This window comes from Mus pahari, chromosome 18, assembly GCF_900095145.1.
Source record: "Mus pahari chromosome 18, PAHARI_EIJ_v1.1, whole genome shotgun sequence".
Lineage (NCBI taxonomy): Eukaryota > Metazoa > Chordata > Mammalia > Rodentia > Muridae > Mus > Mus pahari.
In genome coordinates, this window is record NC_034607.1 from 23,218,395 (window position 1) to 23,229,023 (window position 10,629).

The window sequence follows — 10,629 nt, forward strand, 5'->3', positions numbered from 1 at the left end:
GATAGCTTCAAAGTAACCACATAGCCAAGGATGACCTTGAACTCACCACCCAGTGGCTAAGACAATAGATGTGCCACACCACACATGTTTACACGGTGCTGGGCATGAACCCAGAGCAGTGGGTGCTCGGCTGACTCTGCCTTCTGAGGCCCACTTCCTTTGTTATTATTATTACATCTATGTGTCTTGGTGTTTTGTTGACATGTTCCATCTGTCATGATTCACAGATGCCTGAACCCCGCAGAGGCCAGTAAAGTTGACAGACCCCCTGTGACTGGAGTAACATGTGACTGTGAACTATCATGTGGATGCTGAGACTCAAACTCCAGCCTGAGCTGTTAAGCCATGGGTGGTCTCTCTGGCCTCCATCTTTTTTTTTTTTTTTTTTTTTTTTTGTTTTTCTAGACAGGGTTTCTCTGTGTAGCCCTGGCTGTCCTGGAACTCACTTTGTAGACCAGGCTGGTCTCAAACTCAGAAATCTGCCTGCCTCTGCCTCCTGAGTGCTGGGATTAAAGGCGTGCGCCACCACGCCCAGCTCCATCTTATTTTTAATCTGCTGTTTAATCCTGAGAGCTGTTAAGCCTGTCAGCTCTGACCCCATTTTACAGATCAGCAAACTGAGACCCAAGTTTTAACCCACTCTCCCCAGCTCCCTCTGCAGGACTGGGGTGAGAAGCCTAGTTTTGCCAAGTCATATGCTTGTCACCCAGAGCCACAAGGTGGAGACAGGAGAATCATGAGCTCAAATCATCCTAGGCTTATAGCAAATTTGAGGCCAGCCTGGGCAATATGAAACCGTGCCTTTAAAAAACGTCCACACCCCTGTCTCTCAATGGGCAGAGTCCCTTTGTCTAGGGAGTGAAAAAACTAAAGCTGGGTTATGATGTAGGACTTTAATCCCAGCACTCAGGAGGTAGAGGCAGGAGGACCTCTGAGACCAGCCAGTCTACAGAGCAAGTTCCAGGAGAGTCAGGGCTATACAGTGGGAAGGATCTGGAGAGCAGTAAAGTGCTTGTCATGTAATCCTGAAGACCTGAGTTTGACACACTGGCTCATGTGTGTGACCTCGGCTCTGGGAGGCAGAGGCAGAGAGGCAGAGAGGCAGAGAGGAAGAGGAAGAGGCTGGAAGCTCCGGAGACTCTAGGCTGGCCAGTCAGAGATCCTGTCTTAAAACATAAGGCAGAGGGTGGGCCAGATGACTCTGCGGGTGAAGGAGTTTTCTGCCAAGCCTGAGGACCCGAGTTTGAATCCCTAGCTGCCACACTACGGGCAGCTGGAACCCACTCCTGCAAGTAGCCCTCTGACCTCCACAGGCTCACTGTGGTGCATGCGCACAAAACAAATGTACAACAAAAGGGAACTGCACAAACGCCGAGCTGTTCAGCCAGCCCAGGAGCTGTTTTATCAACTGCTTTGGTGATCCCTGAAACAGACGAGTCAAAGTCAGATAAACATAAGGTGGCCTGGGGGCCGGCACAGGAAGAGTGAGAGGTGGAAGAGTTGTGGCGGGTGGAGAGGACCCGGAGAGGGAGTCCAAGAATAGCATTCCTGGCTGAGGGAATGGAGAATCTGCACGCTGACATGGGACCAGATTGGCTCAGTAGCGAGCGGGGTGCCCTTGGCCAGCACCCTAGCCGCCATCCTCACAGGGACCCCAGCTCTGCCACGTCCAGCAGCCTCTGACCCTTCATGGCCTCGGGCCCCGCACAGCGCGTGTCGTTCTGTGAGAACATTTTGTTTCGGTTGGCTTTCAGCCAGCGATAAAGGTCCACCAGGTTCTTGTCACAGATCCAGGGGTTGTGGGAGATGTCGAAGCCGTCCTGCATGTCACGGGTTGGCCTCCCCAGGAATGCCCACAGGCCCGGGGGCGTGCTGGACAGAGAGTTATTGGACAGATCCAACATATCCAGCTGCCGTAGGCTCCGGAAGGAGCCGGTCGCCACCCCGACCAGCTGGTTGTCATTCAGGAACAGGACGCGCAGGAACGGTTGGGGCGCAAGCAGGCCATCCTCCAGCCTCTGCAGTCGATTCCCTTCCAGGTGCAGGCGCTGCAGCCGCCTTGGGCCCTGCAGGAGTCCCTCGGGCAGCGACTCCAGCAGGTTGTACCCAAGGTCGAGGGTGTGCAGGGTGCTGAGGTTGGCGAGGAGCCCAGAGGGCAGCGAACTCAGCTGGTTCTCTGCCAGGTCCAAGTGGCCCAGGGCGTCCAGGCCCTGAAGCCATTGCGCGCTCACCTCACGCAGCTGGTTCTCCCTCAGGACCAGGGTGCTCAGGTTGGCCGAGGTGCCAAACAACCCGGGGGGCAGGCTGCGGAGAGCGTTGCGGGTCAGATCCAGGACGCGCAGCCAGGGCACGGGCGCCAGCAGCCCGGAAGACAGCGCCTGCAGGCGGTTGCTGGAGAGGTGCAGCTCCCGTAGACCCGGACACCCTTGCAGGGCGGCGGGGGGCAGCTGCGTCAGGTTGGAAAATTCCACCGACAGATGGACAGTGTCGGCCGGGAGGGAGCTCGGAAACTCAGTGGGACCATGGCAGGAGACGGTGCTGCCCTCAGCCGACTGCAGTAACAGGCATTCCTTGAGGCTGGACACCCTGCCCAAGAGGGCCAGGAGGAGCAGGGTTCTGGGAAAGCAGGTGTTGAGATCCTGGAGGCTGAGGTTAGTGAACCATGGTGAAAAATATATCCCCTTCTTCCCATCCCTGTGGCCACCACCCTGGACTGTACCCACCAAGTCCTTCCTCACCAGGACTGGAACAAGATGATCCTCATGTTTGCTTCCTGAGTCTATTTTTGTCTCCTTAGGAGGGTGGGTGGGTGGCAGAGCCAGTGAGCTCCTATTCATTCTGCAAAGCCTCAGGGACACTATACCCTGGGTTTCATTCTCACCTGGGGCCTCCCCTCAGCTTCCAGAAACAGCCCCTGATCCACAGCAAATCTTACCTCTATGACTCTTAACTTCCTGGGTCTAACCCCTTACACACTTCCTCCCCTGCTATCATCTCTAACTGGTTACCAGTTGTTAATTATTCCCAGTCCAAGTACCGAGTTACTTCTAACCTGGTTTGTATCCTGAGTCTACCCCTATCTCCCTAGTTGCGTGTTCAGAAGGGAGAGTCAGTGGACTCCTGTTCATTCTGCAGAGCCCCAGGCACAGTGCCTGCTTTCACTAGCCCGTTTCTGGCTTTCACTAGCCCTTTTCTCAGGAAGGCAGAAGCTTCCAAACTGGGCTTATCCTTCCTTTGTCCAGCTCTCATATGAGTTGTGTGGTCACCGCTGAGTGTCCGGGTGAATGGGAATTCCTCTGTATGCATATCTGGCCCTCGGAGGCTTGTCTGGAGCTTCCAGATTGCATTGGGTGTGACCAAGGCCTCAAGCCTGGGGCCTGGGGCAAGGACCCTCTCCCATTCCTGCTCAGGGGGCTTCTTGCAGTCTGTCTGGGAGTAAGCCTGTTTGTACAGCCTGCAGGCCTGAATCTGTTCCTGGCCACCTCAGTGGGTCAGACTAATGTCTCCATGGCTGTGCTTAGCTTGGTGCCAGGTCTGCCCAGAACTGGTCAGGTGGAGACCTACCTTCCTCGATGCTGCCAAGAGGCCATGGCTGCTCCTCTATGTCTGTCCTCAAGACCCCTGGAAGGTAGCTTTATATAGTCCCCACCCCAACTCTGCTCTGAGGCAAAGCAGGAAGAGCCCGGGGCCCAGTCAACATTGCTACATCCCTTCCTGGCAGTGACTGTGGCTTCCTGCCCACACTTTCCCAGACTTTCTGCAGCGTTTACTTCCTAGTTAGGGGTGGGGTGGGGCAATGTCTCCTGGACTGAGCCCTTACCTCTCCCACCAGGATTCAGGGACTAAGCTTGTAATGAGAGCAGGAACCTGGCTGCTCTTTGAGCAGGTGACAGGAAATGTGTTGGGAAAAACCTCTGGTCTTGAAATACCTGATGTGTTGTTTGCTTTTTTTATGCTCAAGTAGCTTTCCTACTGAACAAGGAGGAATGCCTGGCTCTGATTGTAAAGTCTTCCACAAGGAACCAAGCAGGTCTGGCTTAGGTTCTCTGGGGCTCGGTTTCCCCACCTGCACAGCTGAACTTGATTGTCAAGAGAGCCTTTGGTGATTCCATCTATCTGAAGTGCAGTAGGTACACATGTCTGTTGTGGAGACATCTGTACCTGCTCACATGTCATCTCATTATAGCACAGGGTTGGAGTATGGAGGCTGGCGAATCACTTCTACTTTGACATCAGACTGGGCTACATACTGAGACTGGCCAACAACAAAAACCACAACAGCAAAAATGCATTTCAAGGCTATGAATCTGCCTCTGAGGACCCCATTGGCTGTATCTATGTGTGACGTGCACATACACTTGCACAGGCTACAGGTTGATTCTAGGTGTCTTCCTCAATGGTTCTCCACATTGTCTACCGAGGCAGGACCTCTCATTGATTGGGCTAGGCTGACCTGCAAGAGGCCGGGGACCTTTGTCTGCCTCCCCAGTGCTAAAAGTACAGGCATGCACCACCACACCTGGCCTTTCCTGTGAGTACTAAGGGATTCAAATGCAGGTCTTCTTGCTTGCACAGGAAGTGCTTCCCCTGCACCCAGCTAGTTCCTCCTTGTTGTCATCTCATCTTAAAGTTTTCCAGGTCTTCACCCCTTGACATGACCTCTCCTCTCAGTCTGGGATTTTAAGAAGCCAATCCCCCATTTGCTTGTGACTAAGAGCAGGATTTGCTTCCCAAGTATTTCCAACCACCCCAGGAAACAGCTGACTCAGAGTCAAGGGGGCCGGTGGATGTAAACAGAGTTTTATTGATGGGGATAGGGCTGGGGAGGGTCCTGGACTCAGCTGGCCACGTGGCATGCATGGTCAGCTTGTGGTCAAAGGGGATGTCACAAGTGGGGACGGGTGGCATGGGCCTCTCTGACCACCCCAGGGCTGTATTTACAGGGGCGTCTGCCCACCTCCACCCTCCCAAAACCCCCACAAGCCCTTTAGAAGCAGGTTCCCCCATCTCCCAGCCTGGACCCCCAGGTCCCCTCTGCAGGAGCAGGATTTGAACTCCAAACCGGCACCTCGAAGGCCCCATCCCCTGGGCTTCTTTTCAGAAGGCCCAACATTGGCTCAGCCAATGCCAGGGTCTCTGAGGGCGCCACCACCCACATTCTGAGTCGCACACACGCACACCCACGGCGGCCCTGTCTCACACACACACGCACACACACACGCACACATACTTCTGTCCTGGGCCCTTGCACACAAACAGGCCATGCACACAGACACACACCCACACACGCAGGGACCCAGGAGCGGGGAGGGGGTCCCTTCTACGGAGGATGTGTTGAGGCGGGAAGGCTCATGTCTGCAGCTGCCTCCCTCACCCCACGTCCTCACCCCCCACCCCGGCCGCCACCCCAAGTAAGAATGGGGCTGTGCAATTTCTTAGAAAAAAAAAAAAAAAAAAAACAACTCAAAATAAACAAAAATCAAAGTCTATGCGCAGGTAAAAGGTCAGCCTCCTCCCGCCCACCCCGGGGCTTCGTGTCCTGCATCCTTCGGGATGGAGGGGGCTCTTGTGCTTCCCTGTGGCGAGGGGATCCCCACGCGCGTGGGTGGGGAACAAACGCGCCCCACTCGGCGCCAGTAGGGATCGGTGACCTGGGCTGGAGCCCGGATCGCTGTGGTTGGCACCGTCGAGGCATCCGCCTGGCCTAGGGTACCGGGGGTGCAGTCCGCTCGCCCGTCCCGCAGGGCAGCAAGTGTGTAGAGTCCGCGGGTGGGTGGCGGCGAGGACGATGACCCCCGGGCCGAGCCTCGCCGCTGTTGAATGTGTGTGTGCGCCGCAGGGCGGCTGTGGGGGGCCCGTGGGGACCCGGCCTCCGCAGACTGCTGGTTGCAGGTGGGCTCCATGGCCCGGGCAGGCCGTCGCCCACCGAAGGGTCCAAGGGGCCCGTGGGTGCGGACACTACCCGCCGGCGGTCCGGGCTGGCGTGGGGCGTGAGCGGGAAGTCGCCTGGGTGAGAGGCCCGGCAGGATCTGGGGGCGCAGAGGCGAGATTCTGGGCCTGGCTCGGCCGGCACCGGGGTTTGCTCCGGGGCGCGGGCGGGCGCCAGTAGGAGCAAGGAGGTGGAGGCTGAGGCCGACAGCAGCGCGTGGCTGTGATCCCAGGCTCGAGACCCCAGGGCGTGGGCGTGTGGGTGTGGCGTGGGCAGGCGTTTCTGGGGTAGAGGCGTCTGCTCTGGGGTGGGCAGCAGCCCCGAGTCCAGGTCGTGAGGGCCACCATGCAGCAGTGTTGCCTTTGTCCAGCCATTCTGCATGAGCGGGGCCAGCAGAGCCTCTGGGGGACCTCCGGGACCTCCGCCAGCTCCTCCACGACCCCCAGGCCCGGTCCCCCTGCGCTCGCCTAGTCGGCTCACGCTCAGAACTGCCTCGCTGCCGCCGTGCGCCAGGATGGCCTCCTTGTCCTTGCGCCGGGCCAACTCTCGCCGCTCGCGGAGACCCACGAACCAGCCCACGCTGAAGCCGGACACCACGGCACCCACCACGAACGCCGCCACCGAGGACGTCACTAGCAGGTTCACCGACACCAGCCCTGCGCGGTCATCTGAGAGGCTGGCGCGCAAGAGTCCTAGGGACAGATGGGGAGATGGTGGCAGTGCATTCCCGCCTTGGAAACCAGTCTGAGCGGTGCTAGATAGACACTGAGCCACGCTCCATTCTAGGCGGGGTTCCATCCATGACACGCCCCATGCCTCTCACAAGGGAATTCTAGGCAAGGACTGTATGCCATGACCCTTTTGTGTGTTTTTGTTTTTGTTTTTGTTTTTTTTTTTTTTGTTTGTTTTGTTTTCTGGAATTATTATCTATTAGGTGGATCTCATTTTCACCCTTCATTTCAGCAGCCACCAGAGGGCGACCGTGAGCACTGGGTAGCCTCAGCTTTCCATGGCTTCCATCTGACTAAGGAAGTCTCCCTCCATCGCCAGGATGGAGCGTCCACCCTCCATCTCCAGGACTGACTGTCTCTGGCTTGTGTCTCACCACACAGGGGAGTCCCTTTCTCAGCTTACCAGTGCAGTCACCTAAGCCAGAGGTGCTGGCCCCGGACACATCTTGCTCAAACGTGGCACTGGGGTGGGGAGAAGAGGACAGAAGTAGACTCAACACAGAGGTCTTTATACCCAGCCTGGCCCAGAGACGGGAACACGGACCATGGGTTGTTAGATAAGCCCACGTGTTCCCCCGTTCTCATACCTGGTTCCTGGTCTGAGGAAGATGCAGGAGCCATCGGGGGCCCACCCGCAGTATGGATCCTGGCTGCCAATACAGTTCCTAGGACAGAACACAGCTGCTCAGGGGACCTGGGCCATGTAGCTTCTAGTCACCACAGCTGTGGCCGACTCAGAGTGAGTCTTGGAGGCCCAGAATACTTTCTCTCCGATTTTTACACAAGAAAATGGATGCTCGGGCTGGAGAGATGGCTCAGCCGTTAAAGGCTAGGCTCACAACCATAAAAATCTAAGAAAATGGATGCTCAGTTCTGAAGCATTGCCACGAGGCTGGGCTGGAAGCCAAGTCCACAGAGTCCAGCCTCCCCATTGTTCCTCCAATACAGGCTGCATCCTGCCCCAGGGCCTTTGCATAGCTGTGACCTCTGCCTTCGATTACCTCCTGTGAATCAAAGCTTTTCAACAACTCTTTCCCTTTGCCCCCAGCCCTCCCCCGACCCTGTCCCAGCTTTGTGGGATGCACTCACTTCATGCACCCCGAGTACAGCTGGCAACGGGCAACAGGAACACGAACCACACAGCGGGGGAAGGCTGCCAGCAGGCCACCTGAGGCTGCATCCAGCTCCAGGCTGAGAAGTCGCTGCCCCCACTCGCCAGCACTGCTGGGTCGTCCACACCTAGGCACACGGGGAGAAGTGAGGCTGGTGTGCCCATGTTTGCTGTTCAGCCAGCCACTCCCACTTCCCTGCTTATCCCCAGACCTGTCTGGCCGGTAGGTCTCAAACTCCTCCAGGAAGATGCTGGGCCCTGTGGTCCCTGAGACACTGGCATTGGGCTTCACAAGGAATTTGAGGACTGTACCAGCCTCGGAGCCAAGGAAGACTATTGTCTGATTGCCCCATGGACCCGCACCCACATCCACAGCCACTCGGGTCAGCTGGTGCCTGGAACACAAGATGGACTTGAAGGTCAGGTTTATCCTGAAGCTTCTTCCTCAGGCCTCCTAGCCCAGGTATCACACATCCCCTGACCTGGGGGGTACAGAAGTAGTTACACAAGTACACACCAACAGCTAGACACTGATGTACACAACATGAAAAAGTCATGCTATGTCCTGCTTCAGGCCCTTTGCAAGGGCTGGGAACCCTGCTTCTCTGCAGGAGCTACCCTCGTCCAGCACACCCCACAGTAAATGAAGGCCCTTGATTGAGACCCATTACCCCCACCATGAAGGACTGGGATGCCCCCCCTCCCCAGCACTGACCGCATCAGAGTTCTCACAATCCACGGCGAGTGGCCCAGGGAGGGTACTGCCTCGTCCATCAGTGGGTGGGTCTTTACAAAGTTGAGGATCTCGTCAGGGAGGGCGCTGGATGCGTTGTACTGCATGCCAGGCGCCGCGCAGCACCCGGGCCTGGGGGGAAGATGAGGAAAGTCAGGGAGGATGCCAGGACCCCACAGTGAGGCCCTGATTCACTGGGGCATCTTGGGACCCGGTTTGAATGGCTCCCCACTCTTAGAGTTTCCATGATCTGACTCACCGTAGCCTTGGGACCTCTGTCCTTTCTGATCCGATTTGCCTGGGCCTCACACAGGCCACGCCCTCTACTCAAGAGTCTTTGCCCACACTTGCCCTCTGCCCTCAACAAATGAAGATCATTGACTGCCTTCATGATGGCCTCCTCATGTCTTCCTCCACAAACTTGTTTCCCTCCATTGTCTCCTGACTGACACTGAGCTGACCTCCCCCAAACCAGCTACTGTAGGACCCTTTAAGGACGGAAGTCACTGTCACCTGGGCCGTGGCACTTGGTCTTCAGGCACTGGCGTCCAGATCGACTCAGGCGACTTCTGCTCCCGGAAGCGGCCTTCAAACACAGCAGCCACTTGGTTCATGTCAAAGGCGCAGACGGCTGAGCCAGGGATGCTATGGAGGGGGTGAAGCGGTGCTGAGCTGGGTGGGGGTGGCGCCATCTCTGGGTCCCCTGCTCTTCCTCTCATCTGAGCAACACAAGCCAACCCCACCTCCACTCCATCCCCAGGTTGGATCACTATGCGGCTGGCTTCTCTAGACCCTCTGCCCTGGGTCTTTGCACATTCTCAGTTTCCACTGAGTATTTAGTTAGTTCCTGAATATTTAGTGCCTAGAGGCCACGCTTGCTGATCCCCATTTGTCTTTGGCTCCCTCATGCTCTCAGACCCAAGTCTAGGTCCTGTGCCACCATGCAATCTTCCATAATTCTAACACATTCCTTGATCGCATTGTCTCCCTCCACACCTGCCACATAAGCCTCCTTCCTCTGACCAGCACAGAGTCTTGGAACCTTCGCATGAACAATTCCCCCTTCCCACCCCAGTGTCCCTCCTTCAGGAGCCTTTCCTGCCATGTCCTGTAGCGTGAGAGGACTCCGGTGTCTCTTTCATTCTCTGACCCCAGATTGGCATGGAGGTCTCCTAGGACCAATGCTGCCCAGCACAGGACAGCAAAGACTATTTGCCAACTAGCGTGTGAACACTGGGATTCTGGCCCACAAACATGCACAGTGGGTCCCTGCTGGCAAGGGCTGACCTGTTGCTAGGAGTTGAGAAGACAGCAAGGATCACCGGACGACCGCCCAGGCTCACCACGCCCGTCACAGCCTGCAGGACGTTGAAGTAGAAGTGTGAATCCCCCGGCACTGAGCAGTTGAGCCGGGCCTTCAGGAAGGAAGTCCACTGCTTCTCCAGCACTCGTGGGGAGCCGCCCACATCATTCTTGCACACACGGGCCACTCGAGACACCACCACCTGGACAACGGGCACCGGGAACACCCTGAGTTAGCAGGATGTAGAAATGGCTACTGCCTGCCATGCCAGACAGGGGGAACTTCTCTTACAAAGGATTGAGGGAGACCTGCTACCCACAGCACTCTGGATGCCAGGCAGCAAGGGTAGGGGTGGGTGGCACAGGAGAGTGCAAAAGGTAAATGGATGGGTAAGTGGGTGGGTGGATGGATGGATGGATGGATGGATTTATGGATGGGTGGATGGATGGATAGATGGATGGATGAATGGATGGGTTTATGGATAGATGGATGGATAGACAGATACATGGATGGATTTATGGATGGATGGGTTTGTGAATGGATGGGTTTATGGATGGATGGATGGATGGATGGATGGATGGATGGATGGATTTATGGATGGATGGATGGATGGATAGATGGATGAATTTATGGATGGATGGATGGATGGATTTATGGATGGATGGATGGGTAGGTGGATAGATGGATGGATGGATGGGTAGGTGGATGGATGGATGGATGGATGGGTAGGTGGATGGATGGATGGATAGATGGATGAATTTATGGATGGATGGATGGATGGATTTATGGATGGATGGATGGGTAGGTGGATGGATGGATGGA

General features: G+C 56.3%; 2 protein-coding genes across 5 annotated transcripts in view; both read right to left on the minus strand.

Annotated features, from left to right (window-relative positions):
- Positions 1 to 1,377: 1,377 nt before the first annotated feature.
- On the minus strand, positions 1,378 to 3,719 carry Lrg1 (leucine rich alpha-2-glycoprotein 1). Its single transcript, XM_021218512.2, has 2 exons — positions 3,565 to 3,719; positions 1,378 to 2,646 (listed from the first exon to the last, which is right to left on the minus strand). Exons 1-2 carry the CDS (start codon positions 3,588 to 3,590, stop codon positions 1,644 to 1,646), a joined length of 1,029 nt encoding a protein of 342 aa, XP_021074171.1. The 5' UTR covers positions 3,591 to 3,719; the 3' UTR covers positions 1,378 to 1,643.
- Positions 3,720 to 4,779: 1,060 nt separating this feature from the next.
- The window catches only part of Sema6b (semaphorin 6B), a 17,591-nt gene continuing 11,741 nt past the window's right edge, over positions 4,780 to 10,629 (minus strand). For all 4 annotated transcript variants that reach the window (XM_021218505.1, XM_029531528.1, XM_029531527.1 and 1 more), the window contains exons 10-17: positions 9,792 to 10,009; positions 9,018 to 9,149; positions 8,487 to 8,636; positions 7,984 to 8,166; positions 7,750 to 7,899; positions 7,248 to 7,325; positions 7,064 to 7,122; positions 4,780 to 6,621 (exon numbers count right to left, since the gene is read on the minus strand). In XM_021218505.1, coding sequence (XP_021074164.1) covers positions 5,705 to 6,621; positions 7,064 to 7,122; positions 7,248 to 7,325; positions 7,750 to 7,899; positions 7,984 to 8,166; positions 8,487 to 8,636; positions 9,018 to 9,149; positions 9,792 to 10,009 — 1,887 coding nt within the window. In that variant the 3' untranslated portion in view covers positions 4,780 to 5,704. The remainder of the gene's footprint in view (positions 6,622 to 7,063; positions 7,123 to 7,247; positions 7,326 to 7,749; positions 7,900 to 7,983; positions 8,167 to 8,486; positions 8,637 to 9,017; positions 9,150 to 9,791; positions 10,010 to 10,629) is intronic.